The sequence below is a fragment of the Callithrix jacchus genome, chromosome 9 (genome assembly GCF_049354715.1).
Source record: "Callithrix jacchus isolate 240 chromosome 9, calJac240_pri, whole genome shotgun sequence".
In the NCBI taxonomy this organism is placed as follows: Eukaryota; Metazoa; Chordata; class Mammalia; order Primates; family Cebidae; genus Callithrix; species Callithrix jacchus.
In genome coordinates this window covers 124142066-124158401 of record NC_133510.1, presented here as the reverse complement: position 1 = coordinate 124158401, position 16336 = coordinate 124142066, and the positions used below count along the sequence as shown (strand labels likewise).

Genomic DNA, 16336 nt, shown 5'->3' with positions numbered 1-16336 from the left:
CTACCAGAGATTCTGATTCGGTTAGTATTTTTTGTGACACCCAAAGTCTGCAGTTTAACCATCTCTCTAAGGTGTTTCTGAGGCCCAACTGGACTGGGAAATTACTAGAATAAATGACAAAATCAAAACCTGGGAACTAATCCTGGTTCTGTCATTAACTCCTTAAGGAGATTCCCTCCCCCACGGAGATCTCTTTATCAATAAAAGATTGGAGAAGTTAATCTCTTAGGCCCTTCTAGATCTCCCGTTTGAGAACTGCTCACCTCCCCATTCCCACCTGGTATCCCCAACCCAGTACAGGTCATGGGCTATGGCGGCCCAAGTAGTAGAACTACAATCCCCACAATGCCACGCGCCTCGACGTGTGGTCGTGCAGGAAGGTTGTTAATGGAGGTGTTCTCCACAATCCTTTGCGGTAGTTCAAGATGGCGGCGCCCAATGGCACTATGAGCGATTCGGAAAGCAGTAGCAGCAGTAGCGATGCGGAGGAGCTGGCGCGGTGCCGCGAGGCAGCAATGCAGGCCTGGGGCTTGGAGCAACGGCCGCACGGGGCAGTGAAGCCAAGAGCCGGTAGGGGATATGACTGGGGAGACTGGCTGAAGGGTGTGGGTTCTTCCCCTGGAGCCTGAGAGGATGGATGGTGAGGAGGGAGTCACTGCAACTTGGCTTCCTTCCCTGAGAGAGCGCCAGGGACTGGCTGTAGTGCAGATTGAAAGCATGGGCAGGTGCAGTAGGGAGGGTGTTTCATTATCCCAGTCAGGGATACTGAGGTACCTAAATGTCTTGACTCCGCTTCTTTGAGTCTATCCTCTGCCGCACACTGGGAAGGCCGCCATCTCTTCGAGTTGACTGCAACAGCCCCCTCCCGGTATTCTCGCAGCCAGCCTTTCCCCACCTGCAACACATTCTCCCACCCTTGAAGTTGCCAACGAGCAGTGTCCAGCACATCACTCTGACCGCGACTCCCTAGTGTCCTGGGAATAAATACAGAACCCCTCAACATCAAGGGACCTAATCATGGATAGAATCTAGCGGGCTCTTGAATTTGGAATGAAAAAATGTTGCAATAAGTTCAGGCTTATTGCTTGCGTGATGGAAAGAGACGCTACCGTTACTTTATCCCAGCGGAAGTCACAGATTTTCATATCTCATTATACTCTTTGCAAATACATATAACAATATATCCTTTTATCGATAATAAGATATTGGGGAAAAAGTCATTTACACTCATCGTGGTGGCGCACGCCTGTAATCAGAGCTACCCAGGAGGCTGAGGCAGGAGAATTGCTTGAACTCGGAGGCGGAGGTTGCAGTGAGCCGAGATTGCATCATTGTACTCCAGCCTGGGTGATAGAGTGAGACTCTGTCTCAAAAAATAAAAGAAGCAAAAGCAAAAACAAGAAGCCGGACACAATGGCTCACACCTGTAATCTCAGCACTTTGAAGGCCAAGGCAGAAGGATCACTTGAGCCCAGGAGTTCAAGACCAGCCTGGGCAACAGGATGAAACCCCATCTCTACAAAAAAAAAAAAAGAAAGAAAAGAAAAAAAATACAGCTACTTGGGAGGCTGAGATGGGAGGATCACCTGAGCAGGGAGAGGTCAAAGTTGCAGTAAGCTGTGATAGTGCCACTGCACTTCAGCCTGGGTGACAGACTGAGGCCCAGTCTTAAAAAAAAAAAAAAAAAGAGCAAGAGTTAGGCAGGAGGAGGAAAGCAGTCCATGTGGAAAGACCAACTACATATTTGCCACCATTTTTTGGGCCTTTGAGATGTGCCAAGCACTGTAGATTGCATCATCTCAGTTAATTCTCAACCTTATGGGGTGGGTACTACCACTACCTGCACTGTGCAGATAAGGAAATTTAGGTACAGTGAGATGTGAGTACCTTGCTTAAGTTCCCACTGCTAATGAGTGAGATGGAAAGGCAGATCTGTATATAGAACTTGTAGAGAAAACTGCGGTCATGGTACTGGGGGTGGGAGGACAGACTATAGTTTAGAGCCTACTACAGGAAATGCAGTGTGGCAGGAGGGAAGGAAGGGAGAGGAGGGCAGTGAATGGATCAGCGAAGAGCTTGTAAGTCCTTCCAAACAAACGCAGCAGTGCTTAACCCTGCTTTGTACCATGTCCTTCTATATCAGCCTGGTGAAGCCTGATTTTCTTCTCAGAGTAATGTTCTAAATGCATGAAATGCAACATATAAGATTACAAAGAAAACCAATGATACCGAAATTTAATTATCGTGATAGTCAACAACCAAACTTGTAATGTATGTGCTTCTTTGTTAATACATTATACCAGATCTAGAGATGGGTCTAAAAATTATTGTGGCACATTTTAAATCAGGGATGAGTGTAAATGACTCTCTCCCAATGGCTAATTTTTGTATTTTTAGTAGAGATGGGGTTTCGCCATGTTGGCCAAGCTGGTCTCAAACTCCTGACCTTGTGATCTGCCCACCCCAACCTCCCAAAGTGCTGGGGTTACAGGCATGAGCCACCACGCCCAGCCTTGTTTTTCATTTTTTAATATGGCTAAGACACCGCCCACCTCTTAGGAGAGCTTTCTCCATCTTTCAAGTCTGGGCTACCTGCCTTCTCCTCGCCATCATCATACTTGGTGTGATTCCCTTCATAGATAGTGCTTTTCTTTCTTCCTACAGTTGCCTCTTGTATCTCTTTTTCTTTCACCCCTGCATCCCCAGCATGTTAAGTCAATCCTGGCTTATACTTGCCCCACAAAGATTTATTGAGTGAGAGGTTCTATGATGTGAGCTTCATGAAGGCTGGACTCTCAACTATCCCTTTACCACAGTATCTTCAGGACTCAGGAAAATGGTTATGAATGAATGAACTTGCACAAAACACACCTCTCTAATTAGTGAGGGGGCCGGGATTCTAGCAGCTTCCCACTCCAGTCGCGGTGTTAGTGCTGGTCTTGGACAAATAACATAACATCAGTAGCTACAATTTTCTTATCTGTAAAACACCCAATTCCTAGAGTTGTTTTGAGTCTCAAATATGAACACACTTTGACCAACGAATGAAAAGATATTCGCATGAGAAGTGGTATCCAAGGTATCAGCTTTACAACTTACTGTTTTTGTGACATCATAAAATCTCCTGCTGATCAAAGTAGATGGAGCCGCTGATAAGAGGGGCTGTTATTTATTGAGCACCTACTGGGTGCTGGGCAAGATGCTGGACATTTGGAGTACCTTTTTTTTTTTTTTTTTTGAGATGGAGTCTTGCTCCGTTGCTCAAGCTGGAGTACAGAAGCATGATCTCAGCTCACTGCAACCTCTGCTTCCTGGGTTCAAGCAATTCTCCTGTCTCAGCCTCCCTAGTAACTGGGATTACAGGTGCCTGCCACCACACCCAGCTGATTTTTGTATTTTTAGTAGAGACGGAGTTTCACCATGTTGGCCAGGCTGGTCTTGAACTCTTGACCTCAGGTGATTTGCCGGCCTCGGCCTCCCACAGTGCTGAGATTATAGGCATGAGCCACCATGCCCAGCCTGGAGTACATTCTTCTAATAGTAATAATATTATCATTAGAGTGCTTCTAATAATGGCCACCAGGAGTTGAGAACTTACTTTTTGCCTTCTGTTCTAATCACTTTGTATTTGCTGTCTGTTTTCATCTTCCCAGCAATACCAAAAAGGGTGGATTAGCCCCATTTTACAGAAAACTGATGCTCGTAATCGTGAAATAACTTGGCCAAGGTTGTCCAATTTGTAAAGGGCAGAAGCAGGTGTAAATCCAGGGCCACCTGACTCCAAGTCCATGCTCTTCATCGCTGCTGTGCCTCGCTGCCATGGACAAGTGTCTGTTGTGGTCAAAACTCCCACCCTTCGGTCCATGACTATGTGGAAATTGAGGTCACTATTTTATCTATGTAACATCTAGATCCAGCGCTTAACCCCAGTGACGAACTGGTCACTCAAATCACTTGAATTTTATAGTAGCATATACTTTGATTCATTTTTCCAACAATTAGTTCAAACCAAGATACCATGGCAGGATCTGGGGATACAAAGATAAAATGAGGCAGACTGGGCCCTGCGTGGTGGCTCACACCTGTAATCTCAGCACTTTGGGAGGCTGAGGCGGGTGGATCACATGGTCAGGATTTCGGGACCAGCCTGGCCAACATGATGAAACACTGTCTCTACTAAAAATACAAAAATTAGCTGGGCACAGTGGCAGGCGCCTGTAATCCCAGCTACTCAGGAGGCTGAAGCAGAATGGCTTGAACCCAGGAGGTGGAGGTTGCAGTGAGCCAAGACCATGCCATTGCACTCCAGCCTGGGTGACAGAGCAAGACTCCGTCTCAAAAAAAAAAAAAAAGAAGAGGCAGACCATGTATTTAAGCAGCTTACAAATCCAGGAAGGAGATGGGCGTGGAAACAAAATCTCCACAACACTAACTCATAAGGCTGGTCGTCGTATTCCTGTTTTATAGATGAGAAAACCTCTCAGCGAGATGAAGTGACTTGCCCAGCATCACACAGCTTGGTGGCAGAGCCAGGACTCAGCTGAACTGTCTTCCTCTATAATACTGTTTCTGTTCCATGACAGTACCTCACCCTCGCCACACTGTAGTCTTGCTGGAAGAGATGCTCTTCTTGTGATTATGTGCTGAAGACGACCAAGTCCTTAAAGACTGTCCGTCCGGGCCCACACAGTACCCACCTCCAGGAGCATGTTCTGCATTCTGTGTTGTGCTCTGAAGGACACTGACATAGATCACAAGGTACCAGGACTCAGATGCAGTGCGTGTGGGCGATGACATAAACAGCCTGCCCTTATGGAGCTGTTTCACACACCATGGCCCTCCACTGGGCTGGAGCTACCAAGTGTCCACTTTGTTCAGTTGGCCCCTTAAATATACAAGCACGTTTTGTCTCGTTAGTTAAGTCAGAGACCTCAGAGCTAACTGTCACTCATCTCTCACACCCTGAGGTCAGTCCATCAGTGACTCCTATTGACGCCATCTTGCACATGCGTCTCTCTGGAGTCCACGCTTCTCACCAGCTCAATTATTGCAGCAGACTCCGTGTTCCTGCCTTTACCCCAACAGTCTCGTGCTGCTCAGCAGCCAAAGATGTATTGTGAAAACCCAGGTCAGTTTATGTCCTTCCTCTGCTCAGTTTCAGAGTTCTTCCCCCTCAAAGCCCAGGTCCTCCCACTGGCCCACGTCAGGGCCCTTCGGGATCTGGCCCCCGTGAGTTCTCCTACTCTGCTCCTGGTTTACTGGCTCGGCTCTAGTCACACTGACCTCCTCACTGTTCTAAACACACAGGGCAGGCTCTGGTCTCAGGGCCTTTGCAGATGCTCTTCCCTTCTGTCTGGAAGGCTGTGTCCCACATGTCTACTTGGTTCACTCCCCTCCTCTCTCAAATCTCTGTTCAAATGTTACCTCATCAATGAAGCCCTTTCTACCCACCTTTATATAACAGTCCCCAGCCCAGCGCTCCCCACCTGCCTCCCCTACTCTGTTTTTGTTTTTTTTCTGTACACTTACCATTATCCAACTTTACATTTTGTTTATGTATGTGTGTTTGTCATCTCTCTCCACCAACTAGAATGTAAGCTCCATGCAGACAGTGACATTCAAGTAAGTTGCTCAGCAGTTACCCCTGGCTAATACGAGGCGTTCAGGGTTTGGTTTGAGTGAATGACTGAAAGGCCAGGCATCCTCAGTGTTTCGGTTTGAAAAATGTGATCTACGAAAGAGCCATCTAGCCATCTTCTCTCTTCCACGGCACTTAGCACACAGCCAGGCAGGCACTAAATTGTGCAGTCCCGTTACACTTAACTGGACTATTCAGCACAGCATGGTGGTTAAGAGGGGGCTCAGGAGCCAAGTGGCCTGGGTCCTCGGCCCAACTCTGTCACTTAATAGGTATTTGACTCTGGCCAACTTATTTTACATCTCTGACGTTTCTTCTGCAAAGCAGGATAATGGTAACCCCTCCAATCGGGTTGTTGGAAAGATTCACTGAGTTATATGTGCTATATATATATTTTAAGTTATATATGTAAGTCGTTAGTTAAGTCAGAAACCTCGGAGCTAACTTTCACTTCTCTCTCACACCCTGAGGTATATATATAACTATTTTAAGTTATATAACTAAGTTATATATATGTAACTATATAAAATATACTTATATAAAGTTATAGGTATATAACTATCTTAAGTAGGTTATATATAAACTATATAAAATATGCTTATATAAATTATAGGTATATAACTATTTTAAGTTATATATAAATATATATATGAGTGATATATATTTTCAGCTGCTGAAAATCGTGCCTGATATATGTTTGTACTTATTGCCATTGTTTCCTCTGTAAATGCAGAGTTAGGCCTCAAACCCATGTACCTATGTATTTTAAATTATATAACTATGTTATATATAACTATATAAAATATAGTTATATATAACTTAGTTACATATATAACTTATATATGTAACTATTTTAAGTTATAAGTATATAACTATTTTAAGTTATATATAAATATAAATGAGTGATACATGTATGTATCCATATGAGTGACATACATTTTCAGCTGCTGAAAATAGTGCCTGGCAGACGTTTGTACTTCCTGTCATTGTTGCCTCTATAAATGTCCCAATTTCCATTTTTCCACAGGTGCTGCAAATAACCAGTTGTCAACCTCCCAACCGAGCCTCAGGTACTGTGCACTTTGGGTTCAAGTTTCACTTATTCATTCAACAAATACTGATCCCCTGTGTGTGCCAGATGCTAGGCTAGACCCCTGGCATATCCAGATGAACGAGACACACATGGTCCCTGCGCTCATGGGGACAGCTTCTGAGTGGACAGGAAGTGATCTCTTTGTGTGTGTCGTAGGCCTAAGGTGGATGAGCATGAACAAGATGGCAACGAGCTTCAGACCACCCCCGAATTTCGAGCCTACGTAGCCAAGAAGCTGGGAGCCCTGCTGGACAGGTAAACACCGGTAGAGCTTTTCCTCTCCTGTCCTTGTTAATACCAATAGCAATGGCTCACACTGGCTGGGAGCTCACGGTGTCCAGGCAGGCACTTGGCATATGTCACCTCACTGCATTCATAAAAAACATTCTCATGTGGGTCCTGTTGTTACCTTGATTCTCCAGGTGAGGAAACAGGCTGTCGACAAGGAGACAGGTTTGCTTGAAGTCACATCATCGTCATAGCTATTATTTACTGAGCAACTATTTGTAGCCAGGCTCTGTGCTAAGTGCTTGATGTCCATTTTCTTATTTAATCCTTGTGATGACCCTAAGAGGTAGAGACTGTTACCATTCCCACTGTACGGATGGGTAACTGAGGCTCAAAGAGGCAAAGTCATCTGCCCAAGGGACACCGCTACTAAATGACAAAGCCAGAGTTCAAAACCCAGGAGGGAGCAGAGTTGGGCCTCAAACCCAAGTGCATCTGACTCCAAGCCCATGTTTTTTTCTTTTGTTTTGTTTTTTGAGATGGAGTCTCATGCTGTCACCCATGCTGGAGTGTAGTGGCACAATCTTGGTTCACTGCAGCCTCCACCTCCCAGGTTCAAGCGATTCTTGTGCCTCAGCCTCCCAAGTAGCTGGGATTACAGGTACCCGCCACCATGCCAGGCTAATTTTTGTATTTTTATCAGAGATAGGGTTTTACCATGTTAGCCAGGCTGGCCTCAAACTCCTGACCTCAAGTGATCTGCCTGCCTTGGCCTCCCAAAGTGCAGGGATTATAGATGTGAGCCACCATGCCCAGCCAAGCCCATGTTCTTAACCCCTGCAACCATGAGAATAAGAGGAACCTCAGAAGCTCATTCCTGCCACAAGAGGGCAAGGAAGGGCCGTTTCCTATTTCTTGGGTGCCTTTTTTGTGCCAGGCTCTGTGCCAGGTCTCTGTCTTACATTCTCAGCACAGGTTGACCACACAGTCGGTAAGGATTCAGGTTGGCATTCCTAAAGTAGGTGCCAAGGAATACCACCTGTTTGAGTCCATATGGGCTGCTATAACAAAATACCATAAACTGGGTAGCTTATAAACAGAAGAAATGGATTTCTCACATTTTGGAGGCAGAGAATCCAAGATCAAGGCACCAGCAGATTCCGTGTTGTCTGGGGAGAGCCCGCTTCCCAGTACAGATGGCGCCTTCTCACTGTGTCCTCACATAGCAGAATGGGCGAGAGGTCTCTCTCAGGCCTTTTTTTTTTTTTTTCTTATTTTTTTATTGCATTTTAGGTTTTGGGGTACATGTGCAGAGCATGCAATACAGCTGCATAGGTACACACATGGCAGTGTGTTCTGTTTGCTTTCACCCCTTCACCCACATTTGGCGTTTCTCCCCAGGCTATCCCTCCCCACCACCCCCTCCCACTGGCCCTCCCCTTTTCCCCCCAATAGACCCCAGTGTTTAGTACTCCCCTCTCTGTGTCCATGTGTTCTCATTTTTCATCACCCGCCTATGAGTGAGAATATGCGGTGTTTCATTTTCTGTTCTTGTGTCAGTTTGCTGAGAATGATGTTCTCCAGATTCATCCATGTCCCTACAAACGACACGAACTCATCATTTCTGATTGCTGCATAATATTCCATGGTGTATATGTGCCACATTTTCCCAATCCAGTCTATCATCAATGGGCATTTGGGTTGATTCCAGGTCTTTGCTATTGTAAACAGTGCTGCAGTAAACATTCGTGTGCATGTGTCCTTATAGTAGAACGATTTATAGTCTTTTGGATATATACCCAGTAATGGGATTGCTGGGTCAAATGGAATTTCTATTTCTAAGGCCTTGAGGAATCGCCACACTGTCTTCCACAATGGTTGGACTAATTTACACTCCCACCAACAGTGTAAAAGTGTTCCTTTTTCTCCACATCCTCTCCAGCATCTGTTGTCTCCAGATTTTTTAATGATCGCCATTCTAACTGGCGTGAGATGGTATCTCAATGTGGTTTTGATTTGCATCTCTCTGATGACCAGTGACGATGAGCATTTTTTCATATGATTGTTGGCCTCATATATGTCTTCTTTCGTAAAGTGTCGGTTCATATCCTTTGCCCACTTTTGAATGGGCTTGTTTGTTTTTTTCTTGTAAATCTGTTTGAGTTCTTTGTAAATTCTGGATATCAGCCCTTTGTCAGATGGGTAAACTGCAAAAATTTTTTCCCATTCTGTTGGTTGCCGATCCACTCTAGTGACTGTTTCTTTTGCCGTGCAGAAGCTGTGGAGTTTGATTAGGTCCCATTTGTCTATTTTGGCTTTTGTTGCCAATGCTTTTGGTGTTTTGTTCATGAAGTCCTTGCCTACTCCTATGTCCTGGATAGTTTTGCCTAGATTTCCTTCTAGGGTTTTTATGGTGCCAGGTCTTATGTTTAAGTCTTTAATCCATCTGGAGTTAATTTTAGTGTAAGGTGTCAGGAAGGGGTCCAGTTTCTGCTTTCTGCACATGGCTAGCCAGTTTTCCCAACACCATTTGTTAAATAGGGAATCCTTTCCCCATTGCTTGTTTTTGTCAGGTTTATCAAAGATTGTATAGTTGTAGATATGTTGTGTTTCCTCCGGTGCCTCTGTTTTGTTCCATTGGTCTATATCTCTGTTTTGGTACGAGTACCATGCTGTTTTGATTACTGTAGCCTTGTAGTATAGTTTGAAATCTGGTAGTGTGATGCCCCCCGCTGTGTTCTTTTTGCTTAGAATTGATTTGGCTATGCGGGCTCTCTTTTGGTTCCATATGAAGTTCATGGTGGTTTTTTCCAGTTCTGTGAAGAAAGTCAATGGTAGCTTGATGGGGATAGCATTGATTCTGTAAATTACTTTGGGCAGTATAGCCATTTTCACGATATTAATTCTTCCTAACCATGAACATGGAATGTTTCTCCATCTGTTTGTGTCCTCTCTGATTTCGTTGAGCAGTGGTTTGTAGTTCTCCTTGAAGAGGTCTCTTACGTTCCTTGTGAGCTGTATTCCAAGGTATTTTATTCTTTTTGTAGCAATTGTGAATGGCAGTTCGTTCTTGATTTGGCTTTCTTTAAGTCTGTTATTGGTGTAGATGAATGCTTGTGATTTTTGCACATTGATTTTATATCTCTCAGGCCTTTTTTACAGAAGCACCAATGTCATTGATGAAGGCTCCACCCTCATGATCTAATCACCTCGCAAAGGACCCCATCTCCTAACCCTAATACCTTGGGTTGACGATTTCTTCTTTTTTTGTTTTGGAGATAGAGTCTCACTCTGGAGCACAATGGCGCGATCTCAGCTTACTGCAAACTTTACCTCCTGGGTTCAAGCGATTTTCGTGCCTCAGCCTCCTGAGTACCTGGGATTACAGGCGTGTGCCACCACACCTGGCTAATTTTTTGCATTTTTAGTAAATATGGGTTTTCACCGTGTTGGCCAGGCTGGTCTCGAACTCCTGACTTCAAATGATCCACCCGCCTTGGCCTTCCAAAATGCTGGGATTACAGGTGTGAACCACCGTGCCCAGCTGGGGTGAGGATTTCACCATAAGAATTTAGGGAGGACACAAACATTTGTATTCTATCACTAGCCCGGAGTGTGGCTGTAGAGGAAAGGAGGTTCTTTTTTCTAGAAGAGGCTCTCCCCAGACAACGGAGGTCCAGAGAAGTGTGAGAAACGCTGCACTCCTCATACCTCCATGTCTCCTTGAAGACTGCAACTCATAGTAGTATATTCAAGGCTCTGAGATTCCCATAGCGAGGAGAACTGTGTAACTGTTTAGCCCAGCATCTTCCAAACTCATGTAGCCACAGGGCCTTCGTTTCATGGAAGACCAGTCAACAAGCTGTGGCACAGGTCTTCGGATACGCTGTTCCACATCCCATCCTCACTAGCAGAGCCCTGGCAGGGTTTTCAAAGGGAGATGAGGCAGGATTTGGGGCCATTGTCATTCCAACTGAGTAGATATCGAAAAGGACAGATGAACCTTCCCAAAGTGTGAACCAGCTCTTCTCCTGAGACAGAATGATGGCCAGAGCTCTGCAGCCTGAACTCCCATAGGGTTAGGGCCAGTCCCTTCAATTCGAGAACGTAGGGGAGGTGTTTGGGAAGGCAGTTGCATTTCAGCCTGTGGGAGCACAGTTTTTCTTTGTGATTCTCTGGCTCCAGGCTGAACAGGGCCTGCTTGGCATTGCACTGAGCCACCACGGATGTTTTTCCAGTAGAGATGCCATCGGCCATGGCTAGAATATTCCCTGCAGCATTTCCATGTTTCACCAAAGAAATTTAAATGATACCTTAGGCCAGGTGTGGTGGGTCACGCCTGCAATCCCAGCACTTTGGGAGGCCAAGGTGAGTGGATCGTTTGAGGTAAGGAGTTCGAGACCAGCCTAGCCAAGATGGTGAGCCTCCATCTCTACTAAAAGTGCAAAAATTAGCAGGACATGGTGGCACGCACCTGTAATCCCATCGTACTCGGGAGGCTGAGGTAGGAGAATCACTTGAACCCAGGATGCAGAGGTTGTAGTGAGCTGAGATTGTGCCTCTGCACTCCAGCCTGGGTGACAGAGCAAGACTCCATCTCAAAAAAAATAAAAGAAATATAAATGATACCACAGTTGGCCCCTGTGTTCGGTCAGTGTCTCTCAGCCTTGGCACTGCTGACATCTTTGACTAGCATTTGTCGTAGGGGTCTGTCCTTCTTCCCATTATAGGATGTTTACCAGCACCCCTGGCCTCTACCTACTAGAAGATAGTAGCACTCACCCCACCAGTTGGGACAAGCAAAATTGTCTCTAGACATTGCCAGCTACCCCTGGCAGCCACCATTAAACCACTGTGTGGGTCAGGAACAGGTGCTTGGGTGGTGGCATCTCTGCTCCCTCTCCCCAGGTTGCTCTTCCTAAACAGGGCTTGGGGGCGCCTTTGGCATACAGGAAGGGAGGTTAGCAAAAGCACCCAGGGCATTGCTGTGTCTGCTTTGAGGGCGTTGCTGAGAGCCTTGTTCTCTGCCGTGCACAGTGACTTCTCCATCCGCATTCACCAGAGACATGCTTTCTGGTCTTGTGCCTCTAGAGAAATGCAGTTTATTTTTAAGCTAGAGGTCCTCTGAAGGCCAAAGCTTTTCTTGGTGGCAGTCATCATCTTCAGCGTCATCATAGCTACCATTTACTGAGCGACTGCTTGTGGCCAGACCGTGCGCCACAAGTGCTTGATACCCATTCTCTCCTTCAGTCCTTGTGATGACCTTAAAATGTGGGGACTGTCATCATTCCCACTGTACAGTTGGATAACAGAGGCTCAGAGAGGTATGGTCATTTGCTTAAGGGACACAGCTAATACGTGACAAAACCAGGATTCAAAACCCAGGTCTCTGAAGTCTGGTTAAGGTCTGCGAATTGAATCCATTTCCGTTTCCTGGTTACGATATTGTACTGTAATGAGGCACAGTGTTAGGATTGTGAGAAGATGGGTGGAGGGTCTATGGAACCTCTGTATTATTTGTTGCTACTGCATGTCTACAATGATCTCCAATTTTTTCAATTAAAAAAAAGTTTAAAACAAGTCTGCTGTGTTCCAGAAGCTGTCCTCTGAATTAGTTTTCTAGATTGGTTATATTTCCCTTTTTGTGCTTGCTGCTAGGAAGCTCAAAGCAAAATGTATGCCCTCTCTCTCTAATGAGTATATAGAACTTCCTGACCACACTTCTAGGTCTTTCCATTCCTCTTGCCATTCTATCTCTATGCCCTATTTGAAATTGCATTCATTTTGTTTCACTGTGTTTTTAAAACTTCTTCAACACTGTGGGCTTTAAACAAATGAAGCAGTGCAGTTTGTGTGGCAGAGGCTGGTCAGCAGGTTACAACTATACCATCAGCCCTCTTAGGCCATCGTGCTTTCTGCTTTTGCATTTGAGATCACATGCCCCATCCCCCCTCCACTTGAAAAAAATTTTTTTAATTGTTTTTGTTGTTATCCAAAAATATCATCTTAAATCAACCATTTCCTGTCCCCTTAGCTCCATTACCATCTCAGAAGTAGCAAAGGAGCCAACACAAGCTCAGGTACAGAAAGTTGCTTCAGAGGATGATGGTGAGTCGTTGTACTTCCTAGAAGCTATCGTTTACCGAGCACCTAATGTGTGTCTGGAGCCGGGCGAAACAGTTTTGGTATTTTTTTTTTTTTCAAGATAGGGTCTTGCTCTGCCGCCTGGGCTGGAGTGCAGTGGAGCGCTTATAGCTCAATGCAGCCTCAACCTCCCAGACCCAGGCAATCCTCCCACTTCAGCTTCCTGAGTAGCTGGGACCAGCGATACACACCAGCACACCTGGCTAATTATTATTATTATTATTATTATTTAGAGACAGGGTCTCAATTTGTGCCCAGGCTGGTCTTGAACTCCTGGCCTCAAGTGATCTCCCCACCTTGGCCTCCCAAAGTGCTGGGACTATAGGCATGCGCCACCACACCTGGCTAATGTTTGTATTTTTTGTAGAGACAGGGTTCCACCATGTTGTGTAGGCTGATCTTGAACTCCTGGTCTCAAGCAATCCTCCTGCGTCAGACTCCCAAAGTGCTGGGATTACAGGCGTGAGCCACCGCGCCATTCTTGTCATCTGCTCAGCCCCTGTGGTGAGGCGAGTATTATGATGAGGCAACTGAGGCCCTGAGAAACAAACTCGTTTGCCCGAGGTGACCTCATCTGTGTCGCCCTGAGCAGGAGCACTTCACCCCTGCCCTCCACAGCCTCACCCTCCGCGTCTTTCCTACTTTGAAGGCTGCCTTACGTCAGGAGCTCAAGCGCTGGCTTCCAGAAGCCTCTGAGGGCTTGCTGAGCTGATGTGGCTGCTGGCTTCCCCTCCAGCGCACCCTCTACCGGCTCCATCAGGCATCAGCATGACACGGCATCACTTTGTAGATAAACGACCGATTCCGGGGGTCTTTGCCTGTGGACCTGGAGCTCCTGGAGGGCAGAGGCGGGGCAGCCTCAGCACCTGGCACCTGGGAGGAGGCGTTGGCCTCCGGCAGTCTGACTGCCCCTTTGGTTTGTTCGTTTGTTTGGGTTTTTTTGTTGTTGTTGTTTCTTTTTTAAATTTTTTTTCTTTTTGTTTCTTTTACTTTTTTTTTGTTTGTTTCTTTTTTGTTTGGTTTCGTTGTTTGACTCTACCCCTTTGAATCTCAGGTTTCCGCCTTTTCTTCACGTCTGTCCCTGGAGGCCGTGAGAAGGAAGAGTCGCCCCAACCCCTCCGAAAGCGCCCGCCCTCCATCTCGAGGTGAGAACTCACACCTCTCCTCACATACCCTCCTTTCTCCTCCTCTTCTGTCTTGGCTTCCCCGGAATAGCCAAGCAGATGCCAGTCAGGACCAGGCCGAGGCAGTGGCCGTCGGGAGCTGGAGAAACGTGCACTGAGTGGGAGGGCAAAGCTCTCTTGGTGGCAGCTTCGGATGGTTACTGCTTTTGAGCACCTGTCTTGGGCCAGACACCTCACTTGATAGTTGCCTCCTGGGACACCCCTGGGAGGCCTGGACTCTGTTAAGATCCCCTTTTGTAGGTGGTACTGAGAGTCAGCGAGGTTAAATCACGTAGGAGGTCACAAGGCTGTGATCCTGTGCCCACAGCTGGGTTCAGTTTGCAGGCACCCCTGCCTGGAAGCCAGTATTGGAAGCCAGTTTGGCCCCACTCCCAAGCCTGAACCCGCTACCTGCCTCCCGGTGCGGCTGCTTTCTGATGACCTGGACCGAGGGAGGACAGTGAGGTGGCCCTGGGTTGTGTCCTGACTGCAGCTAACCCAGGGCACCCTCTCCTTGCAGCAGTGAGGACAGCGATGAGCAGTGGCGGCGGTGCCAGGAGGCAGCTGTGTCGGCGTCGGACATCCTGCAGGAGTCAGCCATCCACGGCGCTGGCACAGTGGCGAAGGAGGCAAAGAAGAAAAGGAAGTTGAAAAAGAGAGCCAAGAAGGTGGCGATAGTCGCCACCACCACCCCCAGCGTGGCCACAGTCCAGAAGCAGAAGTCAGGTGAGCTCACCGGGGACCAGGTGTCGCTTGGAACCAAAAAGAAGAAAAAGAAGAAAAAGGCAAAGAAGGCCAGTGAGGCCTCTCCACTCCCACCAGCAAAGAGTGCCACAGTGGTGCCTGCAAACTGAAGCCAGCTGTGGGCACAGGGCTCAGCTCCAGTGACAGGATGCCCCTGGGACAAGGCATTTCCAAGCCCCACCTCCCTCTCCAAGTTCAAGGACTGGGCTGGCAAGTCTACACTGCCCATAAGACCCTGATGGTGATGAGGGCTTGCCCAAGAGTCTGGCCAAAAAAGTGGCTGTGGGTGAGAAGCCCAAGCACGGCCTGCCCGTCTGTGCTCCCATGGGGGGCTGGGGGCCTGTGGTTCCAGAACATTGCATGGCCTCGGGAAAAGGAGCCTTCCGGTTATTTGAGACTAGTGGCCAAGTGGTGAAACCTCTATCTCCCTAGAACTGTCTGAGGTGGGCAGGGGAAGGGAGACCTCCTCCCCCACCACCTCCTTAGCCTGGCGTGAGAAACCATTTTTAGAAAATGAGAGAAGGGATCCCAAGATGCCAAGGCCCAGAGAAACTTCTGTCCTTCTCTCCTTAGCCCACATAGACGTCACAGAGTGTCTGAGAAAGGAGAGATTTTTTTCACCCCTGGCTTTCTAGAATTTCCTTTGTCTGCATTTGTGAATATACCACACATGATGATGTCTCTGAGCCGACCAGATTATGGAAACTCAATTGTCAGGGGACCCAAACAAAACTGAGAGTGAGTTGGGATTGCCTCTGTCAGTGCTGAACCTTAAGACGCTTTGAATAAACATCCTCCTCCTCTGTCCCCCCCACCCAAGACTTCAGAAAGTGTCACAGCGCTCGCGGACTAGATTTCCTGTGACAGAGACATTCTGTAAGAGGTAGAAGCTCACTGCCAAGCGCAGTGGCTCACGCCTGAATTCCCAGCACTTTGGGAGGCCAAGGAGGGTGGATCATTTGAGGCCAGGAGTTTGAGACCAATCTGGCAAACATGGCGAGACCCCATCTCTACTAAAAATACAAAAATTAGTTCGAGACTAATTTTTAACATGGTGAAACCCTGTCTCTATTAAAAAAATACAAAAATTAGTCAGGCATGGTGATGTGCGCCTGCGGTCCCAGCTGCTCGTGAGGCTGAGGTGAGAGGATCACTTGCGGCCAGGATCAAGGCTGCAGTGAGCCTCTAATGCCTCTGCAGTCCAGCCTGGGTGCCAGTGAGACCCTGTCTCCAAAACAGAATTTGATTCAAAAGTAGAAGCTCAAAGTTAGGGTAAAATCTGGCTTCATCATCAGAGTCTCAGCAGAGCCAGAAAAGCAGCAATGG

The 16336-nt window shown here is 47.0% G+C and overlaps 1 protein-coding gene across 3 annotated transcripts; it reads left to right on the top strand.

Moving 5' to 3' along the window:
• The first annotated feature begins 417 nt into the window (after nucleotides 1-417).
• Nucleotides 418-16098, top strand: C9H12orf43 (chromosome 9 C12orf43 homolog). Of its 3 annotated transcripts, none has more exons than XM_008990461.5 (6): nucleotides 418-570; nucleotides 6666-6708; nucleotides 6888-6986; nucleotides 12994-13067; nucleotides 14158-14248; nucleotides 14790-16098. In XM_008990461.5, exons 1-6 carry the CDS (start codon nucleotides 426-428, stop codon nucleotides 15118-15120), a joined length of 783 nt encoding a protein of 260 aa, XP_008988709.1. In that variant the 5' UTR covers nucleotides 418-425; the 3' UTR covers nucleotides 15121-16098. The 3 variants fall into 3 exon arrangements, with proteins under 3 accessions (XP_008988709.1, XP_002763693.2, XP_035113736.1); XM_002763647.7 differs by having other exon boundaries at nucleotides 14787-16098; XM_035257845.3 differs by lacking the exon at nucleotides 418-570 and adding an exon at nucleotides 4802-5128 and having other exon boundaries at nucleotides 14787-16098.
• The last annotated feature ends 238 nt before the right edge of the window (nucleotides 16099-16336 follow it).

Bases quoted from the DNA above. Each gene is read 5' to 3' on its own strand.
- C9H12orf43 (XM_002763647.7), top strand. From the start codon at position 426: ATGGCGGCGCCCAATGGCACTATGAGCGATTCGGAAAGCAGTAGCAGC. The intron at 571-6,665 runs GTAGGGGATATG...ATTTTTCCACAG, and splicing joins GGCAGTGAAGCCAAGAGCCG to GTGCTGCAAATAACCAGTTG. The intron at 6,709-6,887 runs GTACTGTGCACT...TGTGTGTCGTAG, and splicing joins ACCTCCCAACCGAGCCTCAG to GCCTAAGGTGGATGAGCATG.